Below are 19,011 nucleotides of genomic sequence, written 5' to 3'. Positions count from 1 at the left end.
CGTGAAAGATTCCCGTTTTGCGGCATTCTTGTTTCTCACGGATCTTATATATAATATTGTTGCATTACCATAACATTGTTTTAAAACTTAAAAATATGTATGCTGCTTTGCATTTTCCAGAAGCATATCAACTCTTTCCATTGATTGAACTACTGTATTTTGTAAGATGTAAAATTAGTTAATGTAGTCCTATTAATAGTACCATAAAAAAAAAGCTTATTTGCATGTCAAAGCTTCGATGACTTCATTCTATAAAGGGAATACTAACACAGATCCATAATCATTTTGCAGTCTCTTCGCTTCATCCAAATCATACCAAACAACTCCCAAGTAAAACGCAAAGATTTGGGTGTTAAAGAGAGGATTAATTGTCTCTTATTGTACTTTTAGTTCCTATTTCTCCTCGCTTCAAATTTTAAAAAAAGGACTAGAACAGATTTAAGTGCACTTTTGTGAAGGCATCTGGACCCATCTCTTTATTCATAAATTTAACAAGGGAGAGTACATCTAACAGTCACCATTGACTCATAAAGGGAACAAGAACATTCCCTGACAAAACAGGCAGCATATACCCAAGTCTATTGCAGTCACTCTGGGAAAGGAGGGAGAAGGAAATGTACGGAGCATGCCACTGAAATTAAATCTGTCTGCTCCTTTAATCTGGAAAAACAGACTTATCCTTTCACAAGAGGGAAACAAGATCAGTCAAGAAGCCACTATTTACGTGAGTCTGGGAAATAGGGCAGAATGACCAATTTTTCCACTAATACGCTCACTTCAAGAAGCAGCACACCAAAAAAAACCAAAAATCAATACACAAAAAGGTAAAGCTCATATGCCTCGTTATAAAATTTTCTTATGCGTTGTTTATTTTAGTACCATTTTCCCTCCCTGAAAAACACTCATTTCTTTTAACCTTCAATCACTGCCATATGTTCAATGTCTAAGATTTTTTTATTGCAGCCCTCTAAGTTGTTCTCACAGGATTTGGTGCTGCAGCTAAGGAATCATAAACATCAAACACATCAAAATAATTATCTTTCATGATTACAGATTACAGTCCTGTAATATTTACCTTTTTGCAATGACATCACATTGCAATACACTGCAAACAAATGTGCCAGCAACCCCCAGGCCTTTTCTGCAGGGATGATACCTAGCCACTTTTTCTCTGGTTTACTATAGGCTAGTATTTATTTCTTCCTTCCCAAGTGTAGTTCTTTGCATCTGTTGACTTTTTCCCTTCCCAACTTATTATGATCAGCTCATACACTAATTCTGTCTTTTAAATTCCTTTCAACCCTACCCAGCTTCATTTGATAAAGCTGCAACAGCTCCCACTGTTTATTTTATTAATAGGTTTAAGGTACACTCTGAATTCAACCTATGAGAGCAAATACGTTTAGTAAGGCAGAAACAACTTGGAGGAGATGATTGGTAGGCAAAGACAAGGTATTCTCATGAAAAACAAACAGATGTGAGTTTTCTATAACGTGGGTGACATTCAGACAATGCGCTCTTCAGAGCAAGGAATGACTATTGTTAATAGAATAGAGGATACAAGGGAAGTTTTCACTTTTAATGTTGCTAGAAGAAAAACAAGCATTCTTCATCCGGATGTGTAATTTGAGTCTTCATTGTGAGCACACGCTAAGAATTTATTCAAAGTCTTAATATGAAAGGTGTCCATTTCTAAAACATTTAGGGAGTATAAACTTATAAGCAGACTTTTGAGATTGCAACTTGAGGGGGTGGGGTAATTATTTTAAACCCACGTGATAGCAGAATGCTTTCAAGCAGCAAGGCTGCCAACAGTTTCTTTGGTAGAAGAGGTGGAAGGGGGACCTTACACAGACATTATTAGAGAATAGCAAGAAATTCAGACAAAGCAAAAATAACGAGGGATGAGAGAAAGATGAAAGTCAGTTCTGTGCAAGTCTGCCATAGTATTTAAGCTTAGAACTCTGTACTATTTTTGTTGTGTGGAAGACAGACTTAAATTATATACGAGTTATACTTCTTAAACCCTGGTAAACACACTTTGAAAAAAACATGTTTTCTTGTTTGCTTTTCACGTGTTTAATACAGAGAATTCCATCACAAGGCCAGCAATAGAAACCTCACAACAAAATTAAGACGACAGCCATATAGAAACTGATGAGTATGGGAGCCATGCCTTCTTTCACATTCATTCATCAGACTTACTCAAGTTTTTGTTTTTCTAGTTATATTTAAAGGCTTCAGGGCCCTCTCTCTAATCTGAAAGGTTTTGCTGCATGCAGCTTGAAAGAGATGTTCCTCCAGCACTGGAGCACCACTGCAAAGTCTGAGACCTGTGGCTAACCTACTTCCTCTTTTAACGATGCGCACACACTGATTTTAACATCGGCACAAAAAAAGCCTGTATAAACCAGACTTTAAGCTGAACCAGAACTAAAGACCGCCTTTTTCTCAGCGAAGGGATCAAAACAAAGCAGTCAAACATAAAGTAGGAAACAAAGAGAACTGTTAACTCGCCAGGCTTGATTGCTTATTCTAAAGCAAAATAAGCATTTAGAAGTTCTAGCAAAACAGCAGATTTTTATCTCTTACCTCTCTGACTTCATGGAGTTGACCAGAACGTTGGCTCTTCGCTCTTCGAGCAGCTGCAGGTGATTTGTGATGTGTGATGGTTACAACAGTTGGACCACTTTGATTCATATGTTTCTGGCCACTAGGAGATGCAGAATTAACTGTCCCAGGCGGCAGCAGAGATGAGCTTCTACTTCGCGAGGATGAAATGCTCTAGAACAAGCGATGAGATGTTGACATCAGCAACCTTTACACAAGTAAATAATTTACAATTCAGGCTATAGATTTATTCTACTTCCCTCACAAACCTAAATCTGGAGGCGTAACGTGCTCAGGACTGATTTATTCCTTCTGAACCATCTGCATTGCTCAGCAGGGATCCTCTTGGAAACATTGCAACTACCGCCTTTGTTTTTTGGATGGTCTGAAATTGGCCTTCACAAAAATCTTCACAAACTCTTACATATTAACATGCTGCTAAGTTCTCACAACCATACTTTTTAGGAAAGATTAGGAAGGACTTTGCAGACAAAGTAATAACAATGCCAACACAAACATTTTTTATTAAGCCATTGACCTATAATTCACCAAACTGGTGTGAACAGCAAGGAAGAAAGAAATAATCTTAATGGTTTCACCTGATGAACTTCTGAAACAGCGCAGTGCTGGTTCAACATTACAGGAACTGCAATTTTGGCAAGGCAAATCCACACACCAATTAAACACTAACTTTTAAAACAAAACATGGCTTAAAGAGTTAACACATTTTGGAATAAGCTTGGAATAAACCCTAAATACAAAAAAAGTCAGAAATAAGTCTCCAACAGTATCTGCAGTGTGAATATTCTTAACACACAACCTATATAATCAGTCTGAACATTCAAGAACTTTCTCTGTTCTCATCTAACCGTTTGACAGTGCTGCCATTTGGTTTGTCTTCTGCAGCCCTTAAACCTGAGTCTTCCTGGAAGTCTTTAGGACAACAATTCTCAATCGAGCTCAGATGTGCACTAGAACACCACAGGACATCGTATATGAGAGTGTAATATTAAAGACCTTTTCCTTTCTATTTGAACAGATTGCATCTGTAAGGTGAAAACTGAAACAGAAAAACTCTACCTCATAAAACACAAATTGCTTCAGAGCGTGACATTTAGTAGCACTTTAAGAAAGTGAGGTAAACATGCTGCCCTATGGGTGAAATACAAACCTTGCACAAGCAGTGATGGCAGCCTTCAACACTGCTGAGACAGTTACCGTCAACATGGGGTACTACTCTTGAGTCTGCTGGCAAGTGCTTAAAAAATATTACTTGGGTACAACTTCTTTCCTTATCCCTTACAGGTCAGACTTTGGAATTCTGTGGTAATTTCATTAAAAGACTTTAAATCCAAGGTGGACGGGTTCCAACTAGCACTGGAATTAAAGCCAGGCCTTCTGTTACCACTACACTGACTGTAAATGACAAGGCAGATTATCTGCCACTGCCAAGAAGGAAAAGTGAAATAAGTTACATGAACCCTCTGCCACCCCCACACAAAACCAGACTTCAGACTTTTTGAAGCATTTGAATGTTTAAAAAATGGGTTAACATATTCCCAGCGTGCAGAGAGCTGCCACACTCAATAGAAATAAGCATTATTCCATTGGTCTGGACTTAAGTTTACAAACACTTCCAAGAATCTGCCTGACTCTTGTTTTTGCAACAAATGTATTCTTTATTACCATGACTAATAAGATCATAATAATAAGCATCTGTAGAATCAGACATTCAACAACTATCCATCCCTGATGATAATTCACAATTGCATTAAAACTGGATTTGACGCTAAGGCAAAAAAAAAAAGCACGGGGGTGGAATTTGTCAGAAGGGCACAGAAGGTTGCTAGGTTTTTAATCCATCTTCCATTTGAAAGAGCACTGCTTAGACATAACTACAATTAAAATAAGAACCAGAGAAAAAGGTATTTGTGAGGAAGAAGGGGAACTGGGTGCAATTGAATTTCCTTTTTCAAACAGAAGTTTCACAGTAAAAGGCTATCCCTAGTATGTAATAGCATCACTTAGTGATGTTTCTTTTTTAAACTGACGAGCATCAGAGTACTTCTAAACTAAATATAGGATGCAGATGAAGAATAAGATAACTTATTTTGTTTTCAGCATAAAGTCAATTTATCTCCCAGTTTAATAAAAGTTGTTTTTTGAATGAAATCTTCTGAGAATCACTGACATTCTAGTATCATGCAATAACAATATTAAAAATATTAAAAAACTGCTACTTTCATATAGTTAAACTGATGCTAAAACTCAGATAAACAGCAGCAATGTAAAACAGTCAGTTTAGTCATTCGTTTTGCTTGAAAGAAAACAACACTCTGTGAGAAGTGAAGTTTTATTATGTTGTGATTTTCTTGGGGGGGGGAAGTTAAAGATCTGCAAATAACAAAAGTAACATAAAACAAATACGGAAAAATCCATGCACCGTTTCTGTTTAAATACAGAAATCAGGAAGGAATTTTAGGAGAGCAATAACTTTCAAAAAAAACAGCTGCCAAAATAATCTCATTTAACCTGAACACTTTGAGAGATATGTTCATATATTGAAATGCGTGTATGTTCTAAGTTAGTATCTATATCATTGATAACAGTTGGCAATTCAGTGCTGTTTTTCCTCAAGACAGTGTTTCAAACTGCAGTGTACTATCTGCAGCTGACCCGCTGCTCACAACAAACACCTTGACTGCAGCTCACACCTCACACTTTCTTTCACCATGTCACCTAATATGATATGCCTTTCACCAAACCCCGCTTACGCTTGGGAGTCACAAATTTGATAGTGAACTACTAGTACAAAAGCTGCTAGCGAGCTGCGATTTTTTTTAACTGGCTATGTATCACAAATAAGTTTTGAACACATTTCCAAGAAACAGATATGCCCATCATTTTAGGATTCTCTTAATCCAGATTAGTTTTTTTTTCCATGCAAGATTTGCTCTAGTTCATACCACAACTCACTGGGCGACATCAGCTACACTCCTAAACTGTGACTTGAGGCAGAACAAGCAGACCGTGGGCCCACAGTGCATTTAGGATGGCTTTTCATTAAGTTTTGCAAAGGCATGTGGCAGCTCACAGCAACTGTTGGTCATTTAGGACATGGAGTTTGAGAATCAGTGGAGCAGGAGAGAAAAATGAGGAAGAAAAGCCCGTCTGTAGTATCAGTAGTGGGTGATGCTCAACACGGCTGTCCTGCTACAGGGACACTGGGTAAGCTCAAATCTCTGTGTACAGAAGTCCACAGCCTGGCAAGGGCTGACCGTATCACGCTGCCCGGTGTGACAGACATTCAGCTGCATGCCTTGCCCTACAAGAGTGTTTGTTATACGATCTCTAGGGGACGATAACCTCTGCCAGTGAGCCTCTCCTAGAGTCTTCTCCTTCCCTTCTCAGCACAAGATAGTTATCAATCCTACGCAGCTCCCCGAATCAGGAAGATTGGCAATCGTGAATTTGGCACAGTCTGTGCCAAATATCAGAGCTGAATACACTGAATAGCTCCTACAGGTCTAAAAGTAGGTTTTCCTCACCTCTTTGTTTTCTGTCCCTTTATACCCTTCATCCACCTAGTGACCCCATGTTTCCAACCAACGCGCCAGAAAACTCCACCAGCCCACAACACAAATTCTCTAGCATCTAATTTGGGATTATTCTTTAGAGGACATCTACAACATACAAATTCTAAATGAGCTTAGCACCAGGACCTCTGGCTACCCATGAAGCAATCCACAGGCAAGGCCCCGTGATAAATGTAAAAAATTACAACTTACAACTTGCAAAAGCAGTCACACACAAAATGCAGGTGAATTTTTGCAGGAGGCAGTTTCTACAACCACTCCAAACCTTTCAAATTGGGGGTCCACTCCTGAATGCCACAGAGAACAGCAGCAGAGAACTGTGCCTGCTCCTCCAAGGAGACAGGGGCGGCAGCTCATTCCTTCTGACAGCTTCTTCCTGCCACTGCCAGAAGATGCCTCTCCAGGAACTATACACTCAGCCCTTCAGGCGCTGATGAATTCTACAACGCATTGTCAACACCTATGTCCCAGCCAAATGCTTCACTCCTCTTTTGCACAAGTTTTTCCAATTAAGCACTGTGAATGACAGCCATCTCTTTCACATTGATATACAGCTGTGCAAAAATCAAAATTTTCCATTTTTATTAAAATGTTAAAACCCGTGTGATGTTTTCCACAGCGAAAAACACTCTAATTACATATCATACTACAACAGTCATTAAAGTCACTCTCCCAGGAAATCAAAGTAATGACAGTAACTGAGGGATCTTTACTCCTAATCCCCTCTTCCCCATAGCACTGCTGGTATGGCTGCTCTGCCCCTCTATTATCATATCCCATTTTCTTTGGTCCTACTGCTTTCTGGTTTGCAAATAAATAAATAAATAAAAAGACAGTGAAAAATCTGATGAAAGGAAGACATAAGCTCTTCAAAAATTAGTAATGCATGGTGCCAATAATGAGTCAATATATCCACAGGCTGAAGCATCCCAAAAGGATTACAAATATTCTTTCCTGAGGCTACACTTTGCCATTGCTCCAACAGTTTGCCTGCTAATAAAATGAAACTAATAAAAGAATAATAAAGAAGCTAATAAAAGATTAATTTCTAACTGTGTTCATCTTGGGTTTATGACCTAAAGTTAGCTAAAGTACACTTAGCTAACACAGAGTTGGGTTAAGAATTTTGCTTTAGTAGACTGTCCATCTCCAAGAAAAAAAGCAGCATAATGGATGCTTCCATTTGGATATCAAAAATCCTAACAATTAAAATAATGTAATTGTACAACAGCAAGTTCCAACAATACTAATCTTTTCATGACTCACTCTCCCTGGAGATGGTCATTCCTGCTCACAAAGATGCTGAAGTGTTTTTCACCATTTACCAGAAGCAAACAGTTTTGTTTATTTTGTAAAGTAAATGCAATGTTCCAGAGATCAATAAACTAATTTCTGAAGTGAATTACCATAACTGTTTATGGCCAATAATAATAATTTTCACAGGCTCTGTGCTATAGATGTTATCTACAGAATAATAAATACTGAAATGACATTCCTTTACTCCTTTGCATATATATAGCACAGAACCAATCCCTACGTGCAGCTTTGGAGCAATGAGAAGTCTCATGCCGTCAGAAAGTAATTACAATTTTGAGACACCACCATTCAGTATTTTAATTCCCATCTACTTCTTTTCCAATGCATCCTAAGTAAACAAACATTGATAAAAGAAAGATATGGACAGAGATCTGTTTAATTTACATTATAGTCATTCACAAATATTAAAATGCAAGTGACTGAATCTACGTAACATCCAAACTTCAGCCCTGCAAAGGAACCGGCTTATGATACGCTTTGCACATTTGTGTAAAGCACCATCTATAGTACTAACTTTTCCAACAGAATATTACAGTGCTGCATCATCTTCTATAAGGCGATACATGTGTCTGCTTTTAAGCAAGAGACTATGATAATCATTCCATCATAAAATCTTTTCTTTGTCAAGAATTATTCGAGCAAGCTCGTGTTCAGTTGTAAATGGATATTTTTTTTCAGTTTCTGTAAAAGGATTTTGAAAGCAGAAAGCTGTGAGCAACTCTTATCTTCATGCAGCTTCCAAAGGCAGGAAAAAAGGTGTCAAACACGCATATCTACAGCCAAGCACTGCTTCCTTCTCAGCCTCACCACTGTGAGGATTTCCAAAGCATGTTTTAATTAGAAGCACCACTCTTTAGTTGACTCCTATAGGTCAGGGACAAGAGGAGGAAGCAGACGTGCATACCAGAGGAGGGAAGAGTGAACTTGCTCAAAAGGAAAATAGGTTTGATGTGCATAAAGGAACCAAAATGTGCAAAAACAAAACTCACAAAGACTTGAAACTTTCACTAATCTGGCTTTATGAAAATGGTTATCAAGCAGATGTTAAAAATACCCAGTGAATAATACACTTAGAAATGTAAAGGTATCTCCACGGCCATTTATTAATAAGGCAAGAAGAAACCTATTAAAACTGAAGAAGGGCCACCAAAGATCTGATAGCCATTTTTCCAGCTGTGGAAAAAAATTACACACCTGCCTCAAAATGATTTGATAGCAAGTGTTGACCTCAAACTTTCAGGCATTACTACAGCTGAACGGCTACTGCAGTTACCACTGAAAGGGGTAGGTTTGGACTTTTTTCTCCACCATCTCTCCATGCTGGCTCTGAGGCCTATTTGACCTCATGGAGAGCCGCGCCGGGGAGTTAAACCAGAAAAGAAACAGAGAAGCAGCCATACACAGAGCTGATCTGGCTCCCCCAACTGCCTTTCCAAAGAGATAGATGATGGTTATAACAGGCACCAGGAGCACTCCTTGAGCGGAAAGTGAGCAGGACAGCCTCTCACAGAGGCATGCAGTCATCAGGTTGATTCAGTTTTAAATACAAAGCCTCAAACTACACCAGAGAAAAGTTAGGTTTTGGCCAGATCCATTTCAGCCATCCTCCATTCAGGAGGAAGATGACAGCAGGGCTTTACCACTAGGGGCTGCTGGAAGCAGAGTCTAGCTTCCCCTGTATCACTGCTCATCCGATTCCTCAGTGGGCTGCTCAGGTAACTTTAATAGGATGCCATTTTTTGTTTCTGATGCCCAAGCTAACACAGAACCAGAAACACAACTGAGCCCACACAAAGGGTGGCAGCAGAAGGAAGGGTATTGGACTCACATTTACAGCTGCAGGGAATGAGCAGCTGAGTTCAGCTGAAACGTAAAACCACATCATTCAATTTTTAGCAGCTCATGTGTGCAGCTCCAAACCAGAAGCTGGAACAAGGGGCAGTCTACCTCCTTATTCTAGCACAGACCTAAGCTGAAAGTAACCATCTGCGCAGAGTTTAAGAGAAGCTACTTCACAAGATCAAGGTTTCTGTTCCCTGCCACATTCCTGATACACACTGAGAAATATGAGGGTTATATGCCAATCCAGCAACTGATCCACATGTTGGAATTAAGAGCTGGTATAAAAACCCGTGTGTTTGTTTTTCGTAGTGCTTTTACAGCCACCATCATTAAACAGTAGAGAAAAAAGGGGTATGAAACAGAGGAACCAACAAGCTTGTGACAATTTATAGACATAAAAGTATTCTTTGAAGTTACCATAAAAATTATGCATAAGCCTTCTTCTTCTTCTTGGAAGCATTTTATATCACTGAATTCCTATTTGACTAATGCTTTAATTAAGACTCATAAAATAATATTCACTTAGAATAGTCTAAAAAAACAGCAGTCTTATCCAGACATAGAAGACTTCTTCCAATACAGTGTGATTTGGCACTCTGTGGAGGTTGAGCAATCTGTAATTAAGTGAAATGAGACTTGTATGGGAATACGAAGAACATTAAGGCTATCTTACAGCATGGGAATTATTTGCCAGAGAACATTATCCTTTTACTGCTTTTTTATCATTAAGATGTAAAATTTAATTAAAGCAAAGTGACAGACTTAGCTTGTGTCACATCCAATTGTTAGCAGTATAGCTCACCTTTGGACCATTAATTAGGATGCAACTAAATTTAGTCATTAGTATATAACTTTTTTTTACTTTTTTTTTTTTTTACATTGCTGCTCTACTTAATTTCCTCCACCACTCCAGTCCCCAGCTGAAGCTTTAAAGATAGCAAGGACAGCAAGTCATACAGTAGCATTCTGAAGCAAGCAGTAGCTCTGGAAAAGACAACCAGTGCTGATCTGGATCCAGTGCAGGAAGAAGCAATGCTCTCCTATGAATATTTCACAGAAATAGTGTCATAGCTTCAGCTTTGAAAAACATTCTCCAAACTCTCATGTTTTCCTATCAATCTCCTTTCAATAATATCTATTCAAGATTTTTAAAATGCATTCTCTCTCTCTAGTATGAAAGGCCTGTATCTAAGAGTTGCTTCACTGGTATGCTTGGAAACTTTCCCACTGCTTGCCTGGTTATCCCATTATTTTTCCCCAGTTAAACTGTGTCCCACTTTCATAAGATAAAACATACCCCTCATTGCATATTTTACACTTCCCATTCCACCTCCTTCTCAAGTGTATGACTCCTAAAAAAAATAGCTAGAAATTTCTGCCTCTCGTTCTTCCTGTGAAAAAGATGAGTTTAAGATGTAGAAGCTGGGAGCAAACACTCAGGCTCCAACTTCCCAGATGCAGAAACATGCCAGTTCCCAGCAGAGACAGAGCTTGGATTCTGTTCAAACTCCAGAAGTTTAAAACACTACTATCTCTCTCCTGTTCATGACGGCACTATGAGAGACAGACAATTTGCAGTTATGACTTACTGCAGCCCTCGAAGTATGGGGAGATGGGGGAAGAGACAGATCCAGCCCTGTTGCCAGTAGACTAACTAATCACATCGTGACACTCCTATCAATGGTAGGGCTATTTTAACAAAATACAAAAATACGGATTTTTGTCAAGTCCTCAATTATGCAAAAGGAAGTCAAACACATACCCTTCTCTGTGTCATTATAGACCTTCCTAGGTAATTCCAGTCCCTAAGCCCAACACAAAAAAAACCCAAATCTGTAAGGTGGCTAAAATAGCAGCATGCTTTTTTATGTAAATTTAAATATTTTCAACAGCACGTTTCCACTCCCATGCCAATAATTATTATACTAAAGTACTTTCACCTACAATAGAAAGGAAAAAAACCCACAAAGAAATGCAGCAGTTTTTGCTTCCCTTACCTCCTACCAGGCAGTGGTTTTGAAGTACGAAACTTTGAGGAAAAGAAAAAAAGAAGTTATAGAAATGCTTTTTTTTTCTAGTTTCTGGAATCTCTGTGAAGAGATATCTGTAACCAATGTAACCAATATCTGATCTCCAAAGTCTAATCATTGTAGCATTAAAGCTTTTGATCACTTACTTTCTTAGAGAAAAGCAGAGAGAAGCTTTAAAACCCACTTGTAGGTGAAATCCAAGTTAGCATTATATGCAATGCTAAGGTCAGGGAAAATCTGCCTCTTTGATAATACTCTAACCCTGAGAAGACAGGAGGAGAAAAGGGAAAAAATTCTATTGAAAAACAAGACGCAAATCTTGTCAAAAGAGAGGTTCCTAGGAACAGGTAAGCACAACATTGCTTCAAGTACGGTGCACTTCCGAACTAAGAAGCAGAGTCATCAGTGGCCTCAACTGGAACACATAAATTCCCAACATTTTATTTTCTGGACTGTTAAGTTTAAAAATACAGAAGATATAAAATTTCTATTTGCTCTGTGGCTTACAAGAGTGGGGAATTAAGAGCGCTTCACTAACAAAAACATCAACTGAAAAGTGACCTAGTCTGATTTTAGATGTAGACTTCTAACACAGAACTAAGAAATGTATTTTAATTTTCTTCAGCATTTCTATTTCATACTAAATGGATCCAAGCTAATTAAAATTTATGACTGGCTGTACCAACCAAAATGAATCTATACTGTGGCATTCTCTGTCAAGTTTCTGTAACTGATCAGTCTTCCAAGAACGCATGAACCCTTCTCCTGCTGTTTGAAATAAACTTTCACTTGGTTCCTCAGTTACGTATGCCCACCACTTCTCAGTCAAGGAAATCCTTTTATTTTCTTGCATGCTGAGCCTAGGAACCAGAAGAAAGCCACAGCAGTGGTGAGTCACTATGCAAGAGTACAACTACAAGTCTAGAGAGATGCTCCCCATTCTAAGCCCTTCCTGTTTCTAAAAGTTGCACATTACATCTTCTGGGTCAGACGCCGTCTTTGTATTTAGTAGCCCCCCCACTCAATTAGTCAAGACTTTCTAATAATATTTTGCCTTTCAAATACTTTTCAAATCTATATACACTTTTGGCATCAAAAGCATTCCTGTTTTCATTCATCTCCTTTTATTTTGATCCTGTTTTCAGTTCATTTTCTTTGAGGCTCCTCCATACTGCTATTAACAGCTAGAAAATACTTCCTATTCAGCCACTCCACAGCACTCACTACCAGTATACTTCCCTGATTTGCCCTTTCCCTTCCCATCATCAGAAAAGAGACTCCAACGTAGTCAAGTTTTGTCACAGAGAGTTCATTCTGTACAGAAGAATAAGAGATGAAAAGTACTTTCCCCCACTCCAGTGTTTCTGTTTCAGAAATGGAAGGGGGCTGATAAAAGTATTCAACATAAGTGTTCGACAGAGTTAGAGCAGTCTAAGTATTCTCCCTTTTGTTCTCTGCTCCTTTCCTCATAATCCCTAAAATTCTACTCGATTTTTTTGCACCACTATTAATTGCTGGACATTTTCACTGTTATAACACCAAGATTTTTCTCTTGACATATAATTAATTCAGAACCTATCAAAATATGTAGATAATACTACTGCAGGAGCTCGACATGGAAAGGCAGTATGAAAAATTCTGAACATAAATTATTACCAAGTGCAACAGTTTTTACCTAAGGAGGAAAAATGATCCAAACTTCACTTACACAAAATCAGCTTCAATTCAATTACTACCATTCTGAATGAATTTTTGTATTAGAATAGACACTTCTACAGAATTATTTATCAGGATGGGGCCAAAGGAGAAAAACAAATCCAATATTAAGAAATATTACCAAACTAATACAGAGTAGAAGTATAAGAATCAATTTTCCATTGCATAAGTCTCTGATATCATATACACTCAGAAACACTTCTATTACCTTGTCACAATACATTATAGATGCCAAACATTTAAATGGGTTCCAGAAGTGACTAGAAAACTCATTGAGGAATAATTCATTGATGGTAATTGAGTATAAAAAGTTACCGTCTCTATCTAACACAGAAAGTCCCTGAGCTGCAAATCATCAGCAACTGTATGAGTATTCTGACCATGCGGAGTTTCAACTTTCTGAATAGTACCGGGCCACAGCTATATAAAAACCATATATTTTATCTGTCATGCATTACAATTGAAAGAGTACTGAAACACTGAAGTTACTTATTACCCTTCAAAAAGGGTTTTAATTATACCATAATTGCTTCCCGACAAGTCCACATCACTCACAAAGAAGGAAAAAAGGTTGGTTTCATTTTATTTCACACATTTCAGTGAATGCCAGTCCCCTCAAAATACCATCCATCTTTTCAAAGTCCAACTTTCAAAGACACTCAGGATCATGACTCTAACTGCAGTTAACATAATACTGATATTGTCAACAGAGAACAGTCCAGATATTTATTCACCTGTCTGAAATATTTACCTGTTTGAGGACAAAAATTCTGACATCACTTCCAAAGAGAAATACATATAAATCTTCATATGATGACCTTTCATATTTGGTAAAGTTGAAGACTGACCACTGCTAACATTTAACTGAAGCTTCTATAATAAGAGCCATTAAATTTTATAAAATAAAATAAAACTAGTATCAGTTAACACTTTTAAATACTAATCAGGACATCACACAGGTATTTATTAATAAACTGTTGATCCAGCCACTCAATTAACCATTTATTAACAGCATCCAAAATGCACTTCATTAATTTCTCATAAATAGGACAGTCTTTATTTATTAAGATCGCCCAATTAACTTAAGTCTGCTCCAGTTAGTGAGGAATGACAACTTGTTGCTTTTATTGATAAACCTCTGAACACCAGCCCACTAACTACAGCAGACAGTCTATTATCCAGATCGTGCCATTCTTCACCTACACCACTTAAAATATAATAGTTACTTCTCCCTCTTACTTATTTACCTTAGAATTACCTTCCTTGTGATGTTTGGCACAGGATCGAAGCTGAGTTATCCAGTACTGTTTCTCCTTTGCATCAGCAGCTAGAACAAAAACAAGAAAATGCAGGGAATCACACATAAACCAATACTCTTTTTTTTGTGTAAGAGGACGTTATGGGGTCAGGGTGGGGAGGAGAGAGATTATTTATTGGTTAGGACGTATTATAAATTCTAATTTACGCTACGTAATTAAGTACATGTAAATTCTTTAGTACAAAACATCCAAACTTCAACTTAAGATGCTGCGGCCAGGTGGAAGAGATAAGCTCATCATAGTTATCTCCTCCAAGTGTTATTTAAAAGCAGAATTACCTCACGATGAATTTTTTTTTTATTTTTAATCCACTTTTCTTTACTCATCTCTCTGTGAAGGACAAGGGCCACATCACAGCATTTAAATCAGTGAAACCTCTACACTCAGGTTGTCAATCAGCTAGTAGACAAGCTACCAGCTCCCCAGATACTTTAGTACTTCTGTTTTAATGTAGTTCAACTAAATCTCTCTTTAAACCTGTGTGTCATTCACTTAAAGACACAAGAATGAAAAACACATTTTCCCCCATACGTCTTTGTAAAACGGCTTTAAAAATTATTGAAAAGATTGTCTGCAGTCCGTATCAGGTGGCTCCTGTGTAATATGAATAAGTATAATTAGGAGAGAGGTTTGGTTGTGTTTTTTATTTTTAAACAAAACACTACTAAAGCAATCCTAACTAAGAACAGCAATACAGACTGGATAATTTCAGTAAATATTTTCTGTTACTTCTTCTGCTATTAAGTATCTCAATGGTTATTGACTCAGCATAAAAATTATTTACTGATTTGAATCAAATTCATAGATCTCATTCAATTAAAAGCAGCACATTGTAAGTAGTTTATAATCTCAAGTGATTGGAAAAGCCTCATAGTGGAACCACAAGTGTTCGTGATTTCTAGCTGTGCAAATTCAGAAATATTTTAGCAGAAACTCTCCCTGGTTGTTCTTCTGTTTCAGTTCTACATATAAAACAGCATCACTCTGTACAACAGGGGAGTCCTGCATACTCTGTCCTGCTAGCCAACTGATAGACTGTGGTCAGAATAAAACTAACATAATTTTAAACTTCTGTTACACGTCACTTTTTTAATTAGTGTATTTTTTTACAAACTAGTTTGATATGAAAGTATCTTGACCAATCAGCTATACTGAAAATACCTTTGAATCAGAATTCTGGGGTTTTTTTAAGAAAATAAAATATCTAATGTAACTCTTACATACTCTATATTGTCTTTCTTACATTTGGGAGCAAGGGAAGGCAAAATTTTATTTTAAAGGTGCATTCAGTTATTCCAAGACTGACAAGAACAGAGTTTCTTAACAGCCTTCTGAGGGCATTTCGCCCTTCTCTGACCCATCAGCACATTCATTACTGCACATTATCTGCAGGGTGGTGGCAGGGGAGAACAATATTAGAAGTGAAATGCTATGCTGTGGACAGCAACAAAAGCAGCTTTTTCTTCCTTCGGAAGCAAACAAGATATACTGTACAATCAAAATGCCACACTAGCAGTTTACAGAAGGCATCTTCCAGCGCTTAAAGTCTATATATTGTAAATTCACACATATTTAACTCCAGATTACTGTTCCACTATGGTTTATAACATAGTATGTAACAATATAGCTGTATAACCACTACTTTCTGACAGTATAGGGAGGTAAAAGAGAAATGAGATATGACAGAAGAGATGCAGAAGCAGGAATGGGAGAGAAGAATGACTCAGCTGGCACCAAAGCAGCGCTGTACCTCTCAATTTATACATCTCTCCATTAGCAGAGTAGACCACCAACATGTGTGGCACTTCATCACTGGGCGATATTATAGCTCCAGCTAAAGACAAGGTTCCTCGTGGCTTCTGGTTTTTACTTTGTTCATTCACAAAATACTGCAGAATCCCCGTCTCAAAGTCCAGCACAAAGTACCTGTTCAAAGAAATTGTAATGGTATAGTATTTCTGTCAAAGTTTTTCATCCATTTGGTCAAATAAGAGTACAAACTGATCTTAAATCAAAATCATAAACAAACAAATGTGGTTAAATTTGGTTTTGTAATAACTCAATTTTATAAGGTACTGTTATTTTGATCATTAGGTTTGGGTTTTCAAGGGCATGTGTAAGCTATTCTTTTATTCATGTTTCTTTCAGATTAATGGTGAGGTTTGCATACAAGACATAAAAGCAAGGAAAGGAGTTTTTAATTGAAGAGGTTCCACTGAAGAAGTATGAGACTGCTTCACCTGGGGGGGGTTGGCCCCTCCCCCCCCCTTTTTTTTTTTTCATTTATAACCTTGAAAGACAATGCTAATTCCCCATAACTAGTCTTTTGAAAAGGTGACACTGTTTTTACAGAGGGATGACCATAATTAAAGATACCATGGTGTTTTAATCTTTGTGACAATATTTTACATGCAGATGTGGAGTGTAATTTTGAGAACTGGACAACCAAATTGAACATTCAGTTCCCGATAAGCACTAGGTAGGAAGTATGGACACCTGCGTATAAGAAAATAATTAGGAGGAGAGAGAAGTAAAGTCTAAATTCTATTTGGTCATTCTGCTAACAAATTCTAACAAGGCAAAACCATTTTTACTGATGATCATATATTTAGGATCACGAAATACTCAGACGGTAAAAATTCAGTAGCCACAAAGATTTTAAAAAAAAAAAAAAAAAAGTTTTGACGAACACAAGCCGTTCCACAATAAACCAACTACTAGGACTGCAAGATCATACAAACAGAAACAAACTCATTACATTGTCCAAGTGCACTAAATGAAAGTGAAGATGTTTCAAACTTAGTGCATCAGTTTCAAGAGTTGGAAACACAAATTATTATTTTTTCCCAAATAAGCCTATCTTTCACAACAGCACAGATCTTAAATTCCATTTCCCTGCAGAAATCATCCATGCTATTACACAGAACAACTATTTGACGCTAACTCTTTGCCAACAGGGGACGGACGGCAACCTCTTGGCTCACACGAAGGACAATTTGCTGTGACTCACAACAGACTAGAGAGAAGATCACACGAATGCAGGTCACCCCCTTAGCTTCTACTAAAAAACAGCCCTAACAATCTGACTAATGCACTAACATGGGCATTTGGAATGCATACTATTTGCTGCTGTTCCTCTAGATAGCATTAGCATAGGACATATGAATTTGTGTACAATATTTCAGAAACTGATTACTCAGACTTCCATAGCTTTGCACACCCCAAATTTGCTCAAGTCACAACTTTGTTTTGAAAGCGGCATTTTGTCTTAGCCCTTTTTCAATATACCGATATGCAGAAACCTCTAACTTTTCCCACGATGGGGTATTTCCAGGATCGTCTTCACAGCCTGCTGAAGTCATTGGTGTTCTTGTGCTCTTTTTTCAAGTTAAATAAGCCTGGACATAATGCAAGCAATCATTGCCTAAGATTTACCCAGCTTCAGACATTTTTGCTCGGGGAACCTTCCTTTGCCACATTTATGCATAACTCTCTACTGCCACCACCTCTGCACGAGGACAAAGATCAAATTTTCTCTAAAATATTAACAGATTAACACCAGCTGTCCCAAATAATTTTAAATTAGTGCGTCACTACACCCCTCACTTCTGCCCTGACTCCATCTCCCACAAGCACCTCTCCACCCCTTCCCTCATGAAACAAATGAAAGGCCTCCCTTTTATAATCATGAAGCACATCTCTTCACCTTCCCTCTACAGTTTATCTTCATCACAAAAAAAATCACTAGATAAATGGCAAGCTGAATACCAACCACCACAGTGTTTTCAACAGTAGTGTTAAACATAAAGAGGCCCTAAATGGAAATTGCCAAAATTTCAGAAGATTATTTTAATGACTGTATTACACCAGTCCACAACCTTCCTGTTTTGTTTTTTGCTTTTAAATGATTTTACAATACAGCTCTCCCACTTACAAAGCATTTTTTCTCTTCAAGGTGCTTAGCAGGGAAAGATGATGCACTTAACTGCAGGTAAAAACAGCAGAATTGGAAAACACACTATAAAAAAAGAGTCAGATTTGCACATTTCATAGTAAATTTGAATTTTGCTCATTCTTAGTTTTCCTTGTCCATTTTAGGAATAACTGTTACATATTCAGGATAAAAAGCAGAGCACTGGACAGAAGTGATGCCATGCCCCTGAGAAAACGATGGAGTAGCTTGACCCTAGAGCTAGTGCTTCTCTCTATCCAACAGACAAGTTTTCAGCAATCTCCAACTGACAAGTTTTCAGCAATCTCTTTGTTAGCAAACAAGTCTAGGCTTTATACGCAGTGATGTCCATTCTGAGCCTGTGCCATCCTCATTATAATTTCGTTGTCCTTTTATTGTTCAGGTACAAATCATTTATTTCAGCCTTTGCTATCAAGCCATCTTTTATCGATTAGTACCTTGGAAGTCATCATTGTGGTTATTGCAGTTCAGGTCTACAATTAACAAAAGGAGGAACAACAGCTAAAAATAAAAAAAAAAAAGGGGGGGGTGGGGAAGAGGCAAGAAAAATCATCTTTCCTTCTATTAAGACCAAAGGATTTGGGGAAAATAGTTCCTCTGAGTCTAAT

General features: G+C 37.7%; 1 protein-coding gene across 2 annotated transcripts in view; it reads right to left on the bottom strand.

Moving 5' to 3' along the window:
* OSBPL10 (oxysterol binding protein like 10) overlaps positions 1-19,011 on the bottom strand; it is a 117,883-nt gene that overhangs the window by 68,511 nt on the left and 30,361 nt on the right. For both annotated transcript variants that reach the window (XM_054193432.1, XM_054193431.1), the window contains exons 2-4: positions 16,181-16,356; positions 14,359-14,438; positions 2,593-2,784 (exon numbers count right to left, since the gene is read on the bottom strand). In XM_054193432.1, coding sequence (XP_054049407.1) covers positions 2,593-2,784; positions 14,359-14,438; positions 16,181-16,356 — 448 coding nt within the window. The remainder of the gene's footprint in view (positions 1-2,592; positions 2,785-14,358; positions 14,439-16,180; positions 16,357-19,011) is intronic.

The sequence above is a fragment of the Rissa tridactyla genome, chromosome 2, assembly GCF_028500815.1.
Source record: "Rissa tridactyla isolate bRisTri1 chromosome 2, bRisTri1.patW.cur.20221130, whole genome shotgun sequence".
Lineage (NCBI taxonomy): Eukaryota > Metazoa > Chordata > Aves > Charadriiformes > Laridae > Rissa > Rissa tridactyla.
This window is presented reverse-complemented; position numbering and strand designations above follow the sequence as displayed.